The sequence below is a fragment of the Manis pentadactyla genome, chromosome 12 (assembly GCF_030020395.1).
Source record: "Manis pentadactyla isolate mManPen7 chromosome 12, mManPen7.hap1, whole genome shotgun sequence".
In the NCBI taxonomy this organism is placed as follows: domain Eukaryota; kingdom Metazoa; phylum Chordata; class Mammalia; order Pholidota; family Manidae; genus Manis; species Manis pentadactyla.
In genome coordinates this window covers 93,646,177-93,664,811 of record NC_080030.1, presented here as the reverse complement: position 1 = coordinate 93,664,811, position 18,635 = coordinate 93,646,177, and the positions used below count along the sequence as shown (strand labels likewise).

Below are 18,635 nucleotides of genomic sequence, written 5' to 3'. Positions count from 1 at the left end.
ATCATTCTCCAATATGGATAATACAATAGAGTATGAGTTCCTCCAGGATAAATTTTTTCTTCTTCTTCTCTCAAGCTTACCTAGAACGTCTCTGTGATCTTGTGATTTCCTAACATTTAACCTTTTTTAAACACCGTAACATCTGATTGATGTGAAAATGGGACCTGCATCAATGCTTTTAAAATATGTGATGTTACGGCCTTCTAAAAAAATAACAAGCTCATCTTCACAATGCAGATATTTAACAAATTATTAGAGTATATGCAGATGACACATGAACATTATAAGACTTGGTCCTTGACTTTAGGAATTTCTATTCAAGACAGGCCCAGTGAAACATTCAGATAACAATGCAAAACATCACTCAGGTGATTAAATGCCAGACTGGTCTGTAAGCAGCAGCCGTTACCCAGGTTGGGGGGGTGGCAGGCTGGTGTGTGTGTGTCGGGGTGTTGGTGTTAATTGCCATCTCCCTTGCCAGGGTGTCCCCGGGCCCTTGCATTCCACATTGATGGACACCCCCTCTGCTGTCCTCCACAACTGTCGCAGGTACGGTCAGAGTCAGTGAAGCAAAGTGAAAAATGCCTCCAGACAGTGAGCACAGCCTGAGCAAATCTAGAAGGCAAGAGAAAGGCTGCAAGTATGGCTTAAAAGGATAACTGGACACGAGGCTGAAAAGTCGGTTTGGGGGATACCCAAAAGGCCAGACTGGAGAGAATTAATTTTGCCCTCTAAAGCAGGGAGTTGCTGATTGAAACCTAGTCCACGTCAGAGACGTTCCCCCAAGATTGTCCAGCCTCCCTCCCTGTGGTTGACCCGGAGATCATGGAGGTGCAGTGAGTAGGGAGATGATACCCACAGAGAGGAGGAGAGTTCATGGGCAGTGAAGTAGGTTATAAAAGCAGCGTTAGCTTTCCCTTTTGCTTTGAGGCTCAGTATTTTTTTTTGGTATCATTAATCTACAATTACATGAGGAACATTATGTTTACGAGGCTCCCCCCTTCACCAAGTCCCCCCACAAACCCCATGACAGTCACTGTCCATCAGTGTAGTAAGATGCTGTAGAATCCCTACTTGTCTTCTCTGTGTTGCACAGCCCTCCCTATGCCCTCACCCACATTATACATGCTAATTGTAATGCCCCTTTTCTTTTTCCCCACCCTTATCCCTCCCTTCCCTCCCATTCTCCCCAGTCCCTTTCCCCTTGGTAACTGTTAGTCCATTCTTGGGTTCTGTGATTCTGCTGCTGTTTTGTTCCTTCAGTTTTTCTTTTGTTCTTATACTCCACAGATGAGTGAAATCATTTGGTATTTGTCTTTCTCTGCTTGGCTTATTTCACTGAGCATAATACCCTCTAGCTCCATCCATGTTGTTGCAAATGATAGGATTTGTTTTCTTCTTATGGCTGAATAATATTCCATTGTGTATATGTACCACATCTTCTTTATCCATTCATCTACTGACGGACACTTAGTTTGCTTCCATTTCTTGGCTATTGTACATAGTGCTGCGATAGACATAGGGGTGCATCTGTCTTTTTCAAACTGGGCTGAGGCTCAGTATTTTTAATGACAACGGTGACGCTGCCTAGAGATCCTTAAAGCCTGACCTCCTATGCTTGTTAAAGAAAGAAATGGCAGTGCCATCCAGACACCTGCCAGCTCAGAGGAGGTTTTCAAAGCTATCCCACTCTGGAAAGCTGCTGGTCACCTGCTCTGGGTGGGCTACATGGACCCTCCTTCCCGTAATCCAAATACTCCCCACTTGTAACAGTGCAAGGAAACCGAAGGGCTTGGTTTTCATTGTGGTTTGGTAGGTTTCTGATTTCCAACCTCAGTGACAAAAATTCCATCAGGTATTGTAGATGCCTTTTAATTCGCATCCTTAAAGCTATGCTCAGAAGTAGTTTGATTCACCCAAAAATAAGAACACCTGGTGTTCTTGAGCTATGCTATTGGTCAGAGACCAAAAGTTCATTTTAAGGATGTTTGGATATGTTTTCCTAGTTAGGAGCTGTAGGTAAAGAGATCTTTCATAACAGTCTCCAGCCACATTCAAAATAGATGGCCCAGAATGGCCTCCAAAGTGCATTCTGGGTACAACTATGACTTTTCCTTCTCTCATCCTTCCCACGGAAACTGGACATGAGCGACACGTCGTTGCTGGGACTTTCCACCTCGCTTGCTTCGGCAGCAGTCCTTTCAGAGTGACACCATTGTCAAAACAGGACCGGGCCTTCGTGCCCGGCAGTCTTTAGTCCTGAACACACTGCTCTCCTCAGCAAAGGCTTACTCGCAGTCCCGTTAATGTCTTCTGTAAGCCCGGAGCCCTAGTGTCTCAGGAAAGGTTGTGAAAGGCTGCAGGGTAGGAAGCCCAGCAGACCAGGCAAAGAGGGCAGCTGTGCCCATTCTGATGGACAGAATCAGCTCCCTCGTCCTTCCCTCCCTGGACAACAGGAATCACAGAGAGAAAAGATGAAAACTTGAGGGGAAAGGAGGGGCGGGGAAGTGGCTGAGTAACAAACCTGAGTGTGGCTATTGTGCCATAATGTTTTCTGCAGCCCTGATTGCTGCACAGCTGTACATTCTGCCTTTTAGCTCCAGGGCAGCCATTGTCCAATTCACATACGGGGGTTTTGTGTTGACGGTCGCTGTTTAAATCCTCACAGAGCACAGATGGTGCCTGGATTGCAACCGCATTACCTCTTCCCCATTGGCAGAGTTCACTGTGGAAACCGGAGAAGGGAGGAGAAATCAGAAGTATACACTGCCTTTGGCAAAAAGTATGGTTTCCATATATGCATTGACCCCAACTCACTGGACAGCCTTGGGTAAGCCAGTCAGTGTGTCTCAGCTCCCATTATGTGCTGGTTGGTACAGGACTTAGATGAGGAAAACTGAAGACTGTGGAAATACCATCGTTGCTGTTGTATAAAGCAAAATCTGTAGCTTCATTTCTTCTGTAAGCCACAGTAACACTTCTACTGCAAAGGAAAGGGCTCTGCTTGAGAGGATGATACACATCTTTTTAGAATTTTTAGTGTGCATGTCTCGAAAGCCCTTCAAGTGTTTATAAAAATTTCTTCAGCATGTCCCTATTTATTCCTATGTTGCAAATAAAAGGAAAAAAATAGCAGAGTTGCTCAAGTTGCCAAGGTCAGATTACTTTCCCCACGAATGACCAGTGGTCCTCCCTTGGTGGCCCTCCCTTGGTGGCCCTGGGTCCTCATGGCTGTTAGAGTATTAGTGGAGTGTACCCACTTGCTTCCAAAGGCCAAGAAGAAAGTAACATTTTCCATAAGAGATGTGTGATCTGTCAGATCTTCAAGTTTTTATTTCAGATGGAAAATATGACTTGAGTTCTTGAAGAAAAAAATATTCCCTAACTGGGCACAGCAGATATCTTCAAATATGTGATGGGTTGTCATATCAAAGAAGGATTCAAACTCTCTGCCTGCCCGATGGGCATGACTAGGGTTAGCTCAGTTCAGGTCGACGGATAGTTATTGGGATGGCGTAGTACACAAAGCTCATGCTTTAAACTGAAAGGTCGGGGAGGAGGGAGGTGAAGATCCTGCTAACTCATGACACCAGTTATTGCAGAAGCAAGCAGGTTTGACATTGACACAAGAGTGTGAAATATTAGGAGAATGGTTGAATAAACCAACGGGAAGGGGAGGACAGGAGCAATACTTACCGTCTCCAGTGTCTGTCCATCCATGGGTAAAACAGAAGTAATTAAAAAAATCAAATTAGAGATTATTGTAGAATTTCTCAATATGACTTTTCCTTCTCTCAAATTAGAGGGTCATAAGTAGAATTTCTTAGGTAACCCAGTAACCTCATGAGCAAAAGGACATCACACTGAAATGCAGCCAGGAGAAAGAATTCATAGTCGGATAAAAAATGTAACCACTGGGAAGAAAAGCAGAGCGTCACTATATGTCCAGAGCTCTGTGAGCAGGCATGGGGGCAGGGCCTTTGGAACAGCACTGGGAGGAGATGAGGAAAGGCAGTAACTAAACTGATACTGTGGTAGGAGCTCACTATGGGTTATGTAGTCAGGTCGATTACAGAGTCATGCTCCTTTTCCCATTTACAAAATTAGAGCAAAGGAGAGGCATAATGCAAAACCTCAGCCATTTGAATAGTTACCAGAATTCTCTTCAACCGAAGAGAAAAATACCTGAGTGGTTATTGATTTGCCTTATTAGCAATTTCACCTGCAAGAGGGGAGAGAGTTCAAGAGCTGAGTTGCTGTTTTGGTTCTAATAATAACTAAAAGGGATTGACAAGAGCACATATGAATGGTGCTTAGAAAAAAGAGAGATCATGTTGAACCACGGTGTTGTATAAGTGAAACCAACATAAGATTGTATATCAATGATACTTTAATAAAAAAAAAGAGAGATCAACTTAGAAAATATGATAGAGGAGATTTTGCGGAGTCCAAAATATTTCAAGACTTTTTTTTTGTGATTAAAAAACCCACATGAAGTTTACCATCTTAACCATTTTTAAGTGAACTATACGAATGTCTATCAAACATCCATCTTTTAAAATATTCACATTGTTATGAAACAGATCTCCAGAACACTTGCCATCTTGCAAATCTGAAACTCTGTACCCATTAAATAACATCCCCCTCTTTCCCCTGACCCCACACCACCGTTCTACTTTCTGAATCTATTAATTTGACTGTTTTAGCTACCTCGTATAATTGGAATCATGCAGTATTTGTCTTTTTGTGGCTGGCTTAATTCACTTAGCATAACGTCCTTGAAATTCATCCATGTATTAGTCTGTGACAGAATTTCTTTTCTTTTTAAGGCTGTCCAATGTTCCATGTATGTACATACCAGGTTTTGTTTATCCGTTCATCTGTCAGTGGCCACGTAGGTTATTACCAACCACTTGGCTACTGTGAGTGGTGCCACTATGAACATGAGTTCTAATACCTCTTTCAGATCCTGTTTTGGTTCTTTTGGATATATACCCAGAAGTGGAATTGCTTGATCATATGGTGGTTATACTTTTAATTTCTGAGGAATGTGCATACTCTGGTTTTTCCATAGCTGTTGCACCCTTTGCCAATCCCATCAACAGCGCACAAGACTTGGAGTTTCTCCACATTCTTGCCAACATTTGTTATTTTCTGGGGTTTTTTGATGGTATCCATCCTAATGGGCACAAGGTGATATCTCACTGTGGTTTTGATTTACATTTCTCTGATGATTACAGATGTTGAACATCTCTTCATATGCTCATTGGCTATTATATATCTTCTTTGAAGAAAGGTCCATCCAAGTCCTTTGCCCACTTTTTAATAGGGTTATTTGATCTTTTTGTTGTTGGGTTGGAGGTGTTCTTTATATATTCTAGATATCAAACCCTTAAGATATATGACTTACAAATATTTTCTCCCATTCCATAAGTTGCCTTTTCACTCTGTTGTGTCTTTAGATGCACAAAAGTTTTAAGTCTGATATAGTCACATTTATCTATTTTTGCTTTTGTTACTTGTTCTTTTGGTGTCATATCCAAGAAATTATTGCCATGTCCAGTTTCAGGAGATTTTCTTCTATATTTTCTTCTAGGAGTTTTATAGTTCTAGGTCCAAGACCTTTTGAAAGTAATTTCCTAAATAAGAGAAACATAGAAATTATGCATATGCAGAAAAACATGATTCAAGAAGGCTAGGAATGCAAAAAACAAAGTTCAGATGAAGAACTTTTTTCAACAAAGAAGGGTAACTACCACCAGTTCTCTGTTCCATTCCTTTTTTTTTTACTGGTTGAAAAACGAACAACTATAAAAAGGTGTATGGAACTGCAAAAACACTATCAAGAAAACTCAAGCCCAGAGTGAATGGAGCCTTTTCCAAGAAGGTTGCAGACAAGGTGCCAATCCCAATGTATGGTTCTGTTCAGAGCAAGAAACCAAGGAAACCGATAGGTGCTCCTTGAGGTTGACCATTTAGTATTAAGGATGTCAAAGAGCCCAGAGTTACCTCCACATAGTGTGTCCAGGAGAATGTCTGTTAGATGGGAAAGTGAGAAAAACTTGGAGAAGAAATGGAAACCCCAGGTAGATGAACAATAAGAAACCCAAGCGCCCCATCTGGATGAGGAAAAGCCCTTCAGCTACAGAAGAAAACATAGATGGGATTGTGGTACAGCTTTGACCTGTGGTCAAAATCTCCAAGGGATTGTGGAGACCAGGAAAGCATCAGCAGTCTGGAGATCAGACAGTGGCATCACAGTTTTTAAAAAAAAAAGAAGAAGGTGGGTCTTTAAAAGTCTGACTGAAGAGCAGTTTGTATAATAGGCATGATTTCTGGATATCTTAGACAAGTATATATACTCTTGGGTCAAAAAATCAATTTTGCAAGATTAAGATGGACACATGGCTTAACTATAGCACATGCTGAAAAAAACACTCAAGAGATGCTCACTGGCAACATGAGTAATGAGTAATAAGTGACAGCAGAGTACAGCTCAGCCGGCGTTCCTAGAAAATAGGATCGAAACTGAAGGAGGTGATAGTTTTGTCCTCTACACCAATGACTAGAGCATCTACTCAGCCCAGATACCCTGCTGAGGATGTAGTCAAGCCAAGATGGCTACATGAGGGCAATGAAGGGTGTAGAGGGGCTCATAGCTGGCTAGGTTTCAGGGATGGGAATCTTGACTTGATATAAAGAGCCATTAGAAGGCTCTGTTGAGGGACTGAACTTCTCATCACTGGAGGCCTTAAAACTGTTTTGTGTTTTCTGGTTGAAGATCAAGTGGTTGAAGATTGGTCTGAAATGACTAGAGGGATCAAGGAGGTAAAACCAAACCTTGACTCAAGAAAATTCTGGTGTATGAAGATCATGAGTTTCCTGAATGGGGAGAGGGTCATTTAAAATGGAAATTAGGTGATTTTTTTAAATCTTCATTTTAACAACAATTTTCTGTTGGAGGTGGTTTCTCAAATGCAACTGTAAACTCTAGATGCAGGTTTTACTACTTCATTACCAGTGAGTGGGATGCTTTTCACTTTCATTTTACACTGAAAAATGTAAAAAGTTACTACTATTTTATGCCTATTTGGGGATCTACACTTATACTGAAATTGGATTTTTAAAAACTATTCCATGAGCTTCATTATGTTATCTTTCAGAAGGGAAATTCTGTTTTCACTGTATGCTTTTAGAGTAAATCTGAATACAGCACCTTATAGTCGTATAACTTTTGCCTCTCGCTGACCTGGGAAATGGCACCATCTATACCCAAATGAGAAGATAATTAGGGCCACACATATGTAGCAAGGGAGAGGAGAGGGTAAAAATAACCAACTTCAATGCAAGTTTTATGAGACCAAGGTATCGCCAGTTCCAAGGAAAGACAATAATAAATGTTCACTTCCCTTTCTCTGTTCTCATCAATGCTGAGATAAGTAAAGAAATATCTAAGGGACAGCTTCAGTCGTTACATGGCACCATGATAATTCTGAGGCTGCTGACACAGATAAGGGACACACATGTTCCCTCTAACATCATCTTTCTAGGTTGGAACAAAGCTTCGGTGCCACATGGCCCCCCACACACTCCCCCCTTCCAGATTCTAAGGACTGGTGCTGAGCTAAGCCTGCTAATTTATCAAATTCCTGTGTGACTGATTAAAGGGCTTCCTAGGATTTGCTGAGTTTCAGTGGGCAAGAGAGGGACTTAGCAGTTATCTCCATTCTTCAAGAGAAACTAGGCACTGAATCTGAATAATGTAAGTGACGATAGAACCAAGCGTGAAATTCACCCTCTTAACCAGGGAGGTACCACATCCAGTCGGCCAGTCTCCTTTGGATGCAGCTATGTAAAACTGAGTATTTTAGAAAGTGTAGTAAAATGTACCATGATGTGTTTCCATATGAAATACCATTTCTTTGCTGGCTCAGTTCAGGAGAGACAGTGACAGACAGGAAAGGCACATGGGAGTTTAACTCCACAGTCAGAAGACTTGAGTTAGGCCCTGGCTGACCAGCTGTGTGCCTTTGGGGAAATCCCTTCACCTTTCTGGACTTTCTGGGCTTCACCTTTTTTGGCTTCCTGGTCTGTAAAATGGATGAGGATTGAGTCAGGGAAACAGAAACCATGACAGGTGTTTCAAACAGAGGGGATATAAAACAGGAGATTGGTTACACAGGTGTTGGAAACCTGGAAGAACAGAAAAAGGGGAAGGAGAATTAACCCAGTGGTGAATGACTGCAGGAAGCAGCTACCACTCCTCGGGCTGGAGGGCCTAAAGGGACCTGTGTGCAGGGAGGCGGAAGGGGCTGGCGCCTCAGGAGATGGCCCCTTCCTGACACTCTAGCAGGGAATGGGGGATGCAGCCTCTTCCAGAACCCACCACCAGGGAAGGAAAGCAGAGAACAGGGAACAGAAGGAACCACCGCCTCTGCTTTCTTCCCACCTTCTGGTCTCCCACCAGGGCCCCCTACTGGCAGAATCCAAAACTAAACCAGCCAGCAACCGGCAGAGGAGCCTGGGACCAGTTTATATACCCCCAGCCCTAGCATTACAGAGGACTGTGTACTGTAAGAGAGGGCATGAGGTCAAGACAATAGGAAATAAGCAGCACGTGAGTTAAAATGTGAGACTAAAATTAAATTACATGATAGAAGTCATCATTGGTAGTTGCTCAGAATTAGTTAGATTTTCTTGCTTGTGTTAAAGTAATGCCACTTTAATACATAGAGATAGTTGAGGGGGTGGGCAGAGAGATTCGGTTCTGAGCTGAACGATTTCTTAATATTCATTTTTTAATACGTTTTTTAATTTTTTTACTAAGTTTGTACTTAGTTGGTGATCTAGGAAAAACTATATGGTGAATATTTCAGCAAACTCTTGTGATAGAAGAGATGATAGCAAAAATGTGGGTTCTTGTAGAATCTGTCTTCTAGAGTTCCCGAGGAATTAATTTCAGAGAATTTAAGCCTGTGAACTCCCATGAGTCTGAGATCACGACTTTCAATTATGAGGACTCAAGTCAGGTTCTTTGTTTACTGAACCTACCTGATTTTCTTCTTTTTAACCAATCAAGGAGTACCTTCGTGGACTGATCACGTTTCTGTTCAGGATGCCCGTGAACCTGCCCGTCACAGCTGATCCAGTAGCGACCCCAGCTCAAACGGAGTTGCACTGCCCTGGGATGCCACCACGCCCACTGAAATCAGGGAGCCCACTTCAGCTGCAGGGGATAGTGTGTGTGTGTGTGAGAGAGAGAGAGGGAGAGAGAGAGACTTGGCTTAACGTTCTGCTGTCGTCTTGGAATTCTTAATCTCTGAACAAGAGGCCCAAAATTTTCACTTTTCACTGGCTCCTGGAAGTCGTGTAGTCAGTCCTGGAGCTGGGAAGGAGGACGGCTGTGAGTAGAGAGCCAGGAAAGGGCCTCACTGAGGAGGCGCTTGGGATAGAACCTGAAGGAGGTGAGGGAGTGAGCGAGCCATGCCCTTCTCTGACTTACCCAAGTGAACTTCAGCTCAGCCTTCAACGCTCGGGCAAAGGTCACCTCCCCTCGGAAGGCTTATCCTGATGCCCTGAGCGGTTACTGCCCACCCCCCCTAGGTCCTTCTCACCCTGCAAGGACTTATCACACACTTCAGTTCATTGTAGATGTTTGTCTGCATCTGTCTCCCTGGTCACCCGCTCAGCTCCTTGGAGAAGGAGACCATAAATTACTCATTTTTGGTAATAATAGCAGTAATAATAGTTGTTACTCAGTGCCAGACCCTGTTCCAAAGGCAGGCACTGTTGGCATCCCTGACTTATATTTGGAGAAAGTGAAGCAAAGAAAGGTTAAGTAAGCTGCCCAAGTTAGCGAGCTGGTGCCTAGCAGAGCCGAGACTTGAGTCCAAGAAAGCTGGGTCCCTCAGATCGCACACGGTGGGTAGGGAGGACCCAGCACATGCTTGGTGAATGAATGAATGAATGAGTACATGGAAACTAGTCAGTGATTAAATGATCAGAGAATCTCAGGGGCAGATTTACAAGTAGGAAAGGGACTCTGTGTTGTGGCTGCGGACCCAAATTCAAGCCTGCATAAGAGAGAAAAGATACTTAACTTCCAGCACATTCACTAGCACAGATAGTGATTTTCATTAGCAAAAAAAAAAAAAAAAAAAGAAAAATCCCACCATGTGAAATTACATGCTTGTACGTGTAAATCAGCTTCAATGTTGATTTAGTTTTGCTGTGTTACTTTAGGAATGGAAACGAGATTGGTTTCCCTGGCTCTACCTTCAATTAAAATTAATACCAAAATGACCGGAAGTTTTGTTGAGGTAGTGAAGTTAAATAATTTACCAAATACATCCTGAATGTTGTACACTTTACAGCATGCTGCTTTGGGGAGAAAAGTGTGATAATATGGATATTCATTATAGAAAATTAAGGTCAGAAGTGCTGCTTCATAGCTCGATAAGTCGTCATGCTCCAGAATGGGGTGCAGTGCAGCGTGGGGGCAGAAGGGAAGAGTTGTGAGTTGTCACCTGCGCTGTTATCGTTATTTGACAACCCAGAGGGATGGCCAGTGGCCTCAGTGCTTTAAAAAGCCCAGCAGCCTAGCTTTGTTATCATCATCTTCCCAGCTCCTGCAGTGTGTAAGAACCAGCTTCATCGGGAAGGGCGCACGGTGCTGCTGAAGGCAAAGGATCCCGTGTTTTGTAAGGCTGTAGTCAAGGGACTTTGGGAAGCCTGCCACCCCGCTCCAAGGGAGCAGTTACCACATCTCCCAGTTTGTCCCATCCGCCTTCTGCGTGTGGGCTCAACGCCACAGCTGTGTGTCATCTGCCAGGACCAGCTGAGGAGACCTGAATCATGTGGCTTCAGGAGAGCATGTTCAAATCTCCTAAAAATTTCCAAACCCTATTTTCAGTAGTCACCTGATCCCCAGCTGCCTGACCCATGTAATAATCAAGAGCAATGAAACCATCAAGAAGCGTCCTCTCACCACCTCGGTGCCGCCGCCAACTGGGCTCCTCCTGAGACAGCAGGCGCCCCAGCTCAGCAGCAACCCCCAAACGTGCCCTCTGCCCGCTGAGTTCTCATCATTTCATCTTCCTGTCAGCAGCAGTGCAGAGATGATACATCAGAACCCAAGAGAGCAAAGGGTCAAGGGTCATAGTTTCAGTGGGTCAGATTTCTAAAGCATTATCCGCATGCGGACGCGCACTGTCGGACGCAAGTTCAGCAGTCGGGCCTGAAACCCAAAGGTCAGTGCCACCTGCCCGTGTGTGTCACCTGCTGGATGAGGTCGCCACCTCCTGAAGAGCAACCATAGGGCAAGGGGTTACCACTTCCTGACCTCTCCCAGGCCGTGGTCCTATGTGGCACGCTCCATTCTGCCCCCAGGGTGTGATCCAGTCTCAGCTGAAACCCAGTAGGTATTGAACAATATGAGATCAGGCAGTTATATATTTAAGTGTGATGAAAAAACACTCTCCAAAACAGTCCAACCAAAGTATTTCATTCAAAATGCAAGACTGTTATCCCAGATGCCCCTAATACCGTATTTTGCATGGGTTTATCATTCCTTTAGGCCATTCCTGACCAGTGGATTTCTGCCAAGATGTGCCTGCTTCCCTTAGGACAGTGGAACACAGCTCCAGGAACATCAGTGAAATGGAGCTCGTTTGCTACTTCTGGTTGCTTCATTCCAGTTTAACTTCATGATCATTACTTTTTTAAGTAACACTTTTATAGGTCATTAGTTTTGTGTGTGATGCTCTGCTTCCCACCCCCTTATTTTTTCCCATTATCAAAGCCTTACTTGTTAAAAACAGAAAGTAAGTAACAATGCAGACTTGTGGTCACCACAGTTTCATACATGTACAGTTTCACATTGGTACCTGGATATTTGCTTTCTGAGTGCAATGGGTAAATTTAAATGAGGGGAGACAGTGCCAGCTACTCCACATGGAGGCCAAACCAAGATTTAAAAAGCCTCTGCCCGCATGTGAGATGGGCACTTGCTTTCTGTTTTATTTGGAGCTGTTAAAACCCGCCTTAGGTGGACTGTAGATGGGTGCCTGGAAGGGACCCTGTGGCAGTTCAGAAGGTACCCACTGGATCCAAACAACCCTTGACCCAGAGCAGACACAGTCGGGGGATTCCCTGCACTCCCGGTGCCTGCTCACGAGTGCTGGAGAGATCCCCACAGACCTCAGCAGTCACCTCCTCTCCTCTCCTGACCCCCCTGGGATTTCTCAGGTGACAGCTTATCATGTCATCTTGTGAAAGCCCGCCCATAGTTGACTTAGAGATACTAACTTCACACTGTTATTAATAATTAACTCTTTGTAGCTTGTAGGTTTCTTAAGCACAGGGCTGAGTCTTTTACTTCTCCATTCCTTCCAGCACTGGGTCAGACTCCCAGCTCTGTGTTCTCAGATGAATTCCTTCACCTCCCTGCTTCTCAGCTTCCTTGTCTACAAAACAGAGGCAATCATGCCTGCTTTGCAGGGCATTGTAAAAGCCAGCCGGCATAGTGCTGGGCTCTAGGAAGTGCTCGGTGAATGGGAACTAACTCACTAGACCCCACAGAGAATGAGCGAAATTTAGCAGAATCGAAAATGACAAAGCAGGATTTAAACTCATGTGAGGGAGAAGCTAGTTATGGACTTGAAATTTCATGGTGAGAACACCATTCCCCTGACCGTGGGCTTGAATGACAGTTTACAACCCTGTTCTTTATTCGTGACTCTTTTATGACCACGTGATGATCATTTCAAGCTCATTATGCCTCTCAAGCCGAAAAGGTTCAGTGACATGATCTGGGGTGTAGACTGCTCATTGGCAGCCTCAGTCTTGCCCATGCATTTCAGCATCAGCTCGTCTCTGAGTGGACAAACTTTCTCCAGCAATTTGCCGCTATGTGGCAAGTGATATGACCAGGGCTGATCTAATGATACCCATGGGTGTTCCTGGTTTCTTTAAAAACAGTCATAGAGGGGGACAGTGGTGGAGCTTACTGAGAATAGCAGCATCAAAATAAAAAAATGACTATAAGGATAAGAGCATGAGAAGGACTGTATAAAAAATATAAATAACACTGACATGAGTTTCCCCCATTTCCCGTAGAGAAAGCACGTCTGCCAAAACTTGAGATGTGTATTACCCACTCAGCAACTGGCATATTGCCGAGGAGCACAGCGGAAGATGCTTCCTTATGGAGGGCTCAGCTCTGCCTGGTTCTGCCATTTCTGTCTTTGTGGTGGAGCCATGTTACAGGGAAGAAATAGGTTAGGTGACATTCTCATCCCCTTCTTTAGTTACTTATAAGTATGTGCTTCCTTGCCTTACACTGGCTGAATCTCTTACCATGTCAGCTTAATAGGGCACAAAAGTGTAGGTCAAATGAACTCCTTTTCAATACAGTACTAAGGGGCAGGACAAACGAGGGTGCTTGCCTCCCTCTGATTGGTTGATCGGTTGGGTTTGTTGGTTTACACAATGCTTTGCTCCTAAAGTCACTGGAGACGACACTCACCAGACTGTGTGGTCACCTTCCGCACACTATTGTTGTATGTTAGGGGCACAGTAAGACTTAAAACATATTCAGTAATATACAGGCTTCTGTCAGGTGTTTACCACGTTAGACACTGTAGTTAGGTGCAGAGTTACAAGGAGAAATGAAACAATCTTACAGTAGAATCAGACCCAGTTATGGATAATAAGATTGCCCTTGTAGAACTGTAATGCTGGTCTAGTAGCCATAGTTTTTGTTGTTTGTTTTTACTAAGTACGTTTGGACTCCTTATCTAACAGAATTTTTTATTCGGAATTTTTTTTTAAGTACTTTCAAAAATAATTGTGATTAAAATCCCACTCAGGAATCTATGAAGTTTCCCTTCCTGGAAAGAATGCAACAGCATAAAATCAGTGGTGCCCTGGAGAATCCAGGACGTGTCCTCACTCTGTGCGGGCTGAGGGGACGGTGGCATTCTTCCTCTCTGAGAGGTTTAGAGACGTCTCCCAGTGGAGCTGATGTCCGCGTTGAATTTTGAACAACAGATTTAAGTCCTCACAAGAGTTTTGGCTCTGTGTGCTGTGGTGAATTTAATGTGTGGGGAAGTCAGCTACAAAGCTTGCCGGTTCATCTTGCTCTGGACTTACTCCTCTACCAGATATTTTTAAATCACTGCTACTAGAGCTTCCAACAAGAACACCGTAACTGTTGTTTTCATTTGATTTCTACACATGATTCATAGACTAGCCTCCCCTTTCTATGGGGTCAGCCCTGTTTGGGAAAATGGAGATGACACAGGGTTTTGCATTTAGGGTAAGGAAGCCTGCCCTGAACACCAGGAAAGTTAAATGCCCTTCCATGTGAAAAAACAACTGGCCTTAGGCAACAGACTTCTGATTGTCTAAGTCATTCCGTGTGTGCTTGTGTACGCACAAGCTGCCATAAATAGCACACTTTCAATCTGCATAAAATGTAATGGATGAGCAGCACATGACAGTAGGCTTAGCCCCTGAAGATTTACCAGGAGAGAAGACAGCTGCGTGGCAAAGCTGCTGCTTATAATTAGGGAAGGAGTAGCCACATCCATTGCCACTCAGCAGCATCAGTTCTTCTAAATGACAGCCAGTTTGTTTAGCTCTGTAACACCCATTCTTTATGCACCACGAGTTAATTTCTTGTTGAGAACAGGGCTTTGGATTTTCATCATCTCTGGTTTCATCATAAGGTGGGGTATGACATGATGACTGAACAGCCCTATCCAGAAACCATGACGAATGAGGAAGATGGGGGTCGCTTTACATGTCTCTTTTTAACTTTGTGAGTGAGAAAAATACTATTTTTGAAATCCTATGGACTTGCAAGTTTTTTTTAACGGGGCCATATTGCCAGGTTTGCAGTTGACAAGAAAACGAGAATGCTTTTCTTTGGCTCGAGATTGCTGCAAGAAGCATCCCAGCGCTCCTTTTGTAGAAGGGCTCTCAACAGGACTGACTGGGAGGGAAATTAATAGGCTTCCCATTGTTAGCGTGCATTTTTGCCAGGATATTTCATTAGTGTAAACACTGAACCCGTTGTCGTCTTGTTTAGCCACTTGACCCCGGTGATCTTCAGTTGTGTGTGCCAGGGGGAGAAGTAGAGCAGTGCATGCACGAGACAGGCACACATGGTTGGGAGCCAAATTAACTGCTCCTTTGCAGGCTGTATTCTGGGACATTAGCCCCTGTCGGGTTATTTTGCTTCAGCTGAGGGATTCGGGACAATAGCGGTGCTGACGGTAACGTGGACAATTGCCCTGTTTGTCTTGCAGGTCACGGCCAGGGGCTTTGGGCCGCTGTTACAGTTTGCCTACACCGCCAAGCTGTTACTCAGCAGAGAAAACATCCGCGAGGTCATCCGCTGTGCCGAGTTCCTGCGCATGCACAACCTGGAGGACTCCTGCTTCAGCTTCCTGCAGACCCAGCTCCTGAACAGCGAGGATGGCCTGTTCGTGTGCCGGAAGGACGCGGCGTGCCAGCGCCCCCACGAGGACCGTGAGGACTCCGCGGGGGAGGAGGAGGGAGGGGGGGAGGAGACCATGGACTCAGAGCCGGCCAAGGTGGCTTGCCCCAGGGACCAGATGCTGCCAGATCCCATCAGCTTTGAGGCCACCGCCATCCCAGTCGCAGAGAAGGAAGAAGTCTTGCTGCCTGAGTCCGATGGGCCGACGGACGCCAAGGAGAGCTCCGAAAAGGACGCGTTAACACAGTACCCCAGATACAAGAAATACCAGCTTGCATGTACCAAGAATGTCTATAATGCATCGTCACACAGTACCTCAGGTTTTGCAAGCACGTTCGGTGAAGAAAACTCTGGCCACAGTCTCAAGCCAGGGCTTGCCATGGGGCAGATTAAAAGTGAGCCTCCCAGTGAAGAGAACGAGGCAGAGAGCATCACACTCTGCCTGTCCGGGGACGAGCCAGACAGCAGGGACCGAGCTGGGGACCTGGAAACCGACGGGAAGCAGCCCAGCCCCGGCCCTGGCCCCGCGCCGCCTGCCGGGGCCGCCTGCCTGGAGCGGTCCCAGAGCGTGGCCTCTCCCTCCTGTTTAAGGTCTCTGTTCAGCATAACAAAAAGTGTGGAGTTGTCTGGCCTGCCCAGCACATCTCAGCAGCACTTTGCCAGGAGTTCAGCGTGCCCTTTCGACAAGGGGATCACTCAGGGTGACCTTAAAACTGACTACGCCCCTTTCACGGGGCATTATGGACAGCCCCACATGGGCCAGAAGGATGCGGCCAGCTTCCCAATGGGGTCCCCCCTCAAGGGGCCTGGGTTGGAGACTCTCTGTAAACAGGAAGGAGAGTTGGACCGGAGAAGCGTGATCTTCTCCTCCAGCGCTTGTGACCAAGCGAGCACTTCGGTGCACCCGTATTCTGGGGTAAGCAGTTTGGACAAAGACCTCTCTGAGCCGGTGCCAAAGGGTCTGTGGGTGGGGGCTGGCCAGTCCCTCCCCAGCTCACAGGCCTACCCCCACGGTGGGCTGACGGCGGACCACTTGCCAGGAAGGATGCGGCCCAACACAAGCTGCCCGGTGCCCATCAAAGTCTGCCCTCGCTCGCCCCCGTTGGAGACCAGGACCAGGACGTCGAGCTCGTGCTCCTCCTATTCCTACGCCGAGGACGGGAGCGGGGGCTCACCCTGCAGCCTCCCGCTCTGTGAGTTCTCCTCCTCACCCTGCTCCCAGGGAGCCAGATTCCTTGCCACAGATCATCAGGAGGCAGGCCTGATGGGAGACGGGATGTACAACCCAGTGCGGCCCCAGATTAAATGTGAGCAGTCTTACGGAACCAACTCCAGTGACGAATCCGGGTCGTTCTCGGAAGCAGACAGTGAGTCGTGTCCTGTGCAGGACAGGGGCCAGGAGGTAGGGAACCCGCCTAAATTCAAGCATGCTCCCCATCCCCTCAGTCCCTTATCCGGCCTCTCCCTGCCCCTCCACTGCTCCCAGAGCGCTCTTACTTGCCAGGACTACAGGTTACAGTGAAGGGACTGCCTCCTCCACTCACAGAGGCAGGATGCTTCAAGGTGGTTCCAAATTAACCACTTCTGTGCTAGAAGTCACTTTAAATTTGATCTAGAGCTCAGTACTCAGCGAGCAGAGGCAAGCAGCTTAGTGAGAAAAGTAAATTGAATGCCAGAGAGCATCCTTCCAGCCCACGCCCTCATGCTCCCTGTCTCTTCCTCCTCCGTCTGCCTGCTCCCCACCCCTTCAGTGTGATGGTAAACACAGAACCCCCTCCAAAATCGATTCATTGACACTGGGTAGACCCCCTCTGCCCAGGTACTCTCCCAGCACCCAGTCAGTTTTCCTTGTCAGCAAGAGACCCTGGGACCACCCCTTGCCCATTGCAGAGCAGGTGACGGAGAGCTGTTTGTCCTGGTCCCAGAGTCACTGCAGAAACACCCTAGTCAGTCACCTGTGACTGTATAATTATCATTTCCCAAGCACCCCACACATGGTGAGAAGTCATTTTGAGGAGTGTTGGGGTCGAGTAGCGGTTTCTGTTCGCTCAGAAAGCACTTTGCTTCATAGATGAAAATTCCCTAAGGCCCCACGCATGTCTTCACCAGTGCTGGGAGACGGAAGAGGGGCAACACCGGCCACTTCATGAGCAAGACTCACGTGGCTAAGGAGAGAGAAGTAGAGATGCCCCATGCGGTCCCCCTCCCCAGAGCATGAGTGGCTTCTGGAAAGGTATGAAGGAGTTTGCGTCATGATAGGGCACTGTCTCACTGATTGACAGGGCGCCAGCCTGACATCGCCACCAGTGTTTCAGACCTGCCTCTGGAGCGGGGCAGAGCAGGCGCAGTGAGAAGTCCCTCCCCAGAGCTGCTCATCTGAGGAACACAGGAGGAAATGAAGCATGGCCCTCATTAGGCCCGAGCCCTCAGTACATGTCTGTGCTCCCTGGATATTAGCCCACATAAAGCAGGGACGTTAACCCAACCAGACAGCAGAAATGCCACACGGTGTGAGGTGGCTGCTCAGAGGCACGTGTGATTTATTCAGCCTCTGCAAGATTGGCAACAAGCACACGAGGTTTTAGTTCAGGCATATTTTGAAAATAGATCCCAAAGCTCCCTGTGCCAGCTGCAGAAATGCCCTGTGGTCACTTTCTCATTCTGTCTAGCCTGGCCCCTGCTATTCTGTTACTGCCTGGCAGAAGTGCAGAAAGACACAGACAAACGCAAAGAATTTCATTTAGCTGAAGGAAATCATTATGAGAACTATTCCTGTTCGAATATACCATATCCCCTCAGGTTTAGGGGGGAGGTTTGTGCCCAGGGCCCCACGTCAGAGTCACAACTGTGTCCCTGCCCTGAGATGGTGGGGGTTTTGTCAAAAACAGAAAGGGTGTGCTTTGTCCTCACTCAGTCTTTCTCTCGGTTCACAACTTTTGTGAGGTTTTCTTTTTTACCCTGAAATTACTCATGAGCCTCCCTGGTGCAGATGCCTAATCCCTGGGTCCAGATCACCAGCGTAATGACTTACCTTGCCAGGAACTGGTGTTGCTAGAAAAGGACAAGTGCCCCCACGTCTTTGTTTCTGTCTCTCCCTTAGGAGGAGCCCCACCAGCAAGCTAAAGGGATTGTG

The 18,635-nt window shown here is 46.2% G+C and overlaps 1 protein-coding gene across 4 annotated transcripts in view; it reads left to right on the top strand.

Annotated features, from left to right (window-relative positions):
- The window catches only part of BACH2 (BTB domain and CNC homolog 2), a 309,960-nt gene that overhangs the window by 272,636 nt on the left and 18,689 nt on the right, over positions 1 to 18,635 (top strand). For all 4 annotated transcript variants that reach the window (XM_036896821.2, XM_057489419.1, XM_036896828.2 and 1 more), the window contains one exon: positions 15,312 to 16,904. In XM_036896821.2, coding sequence (XP_036752716.2) covers positions 15,312 to 16,904 — 1,593 coding nt within the window. The remainder of the gene's footprint in view (positions 1 to 15,311; positions 16,905 to 18,635) is intronic.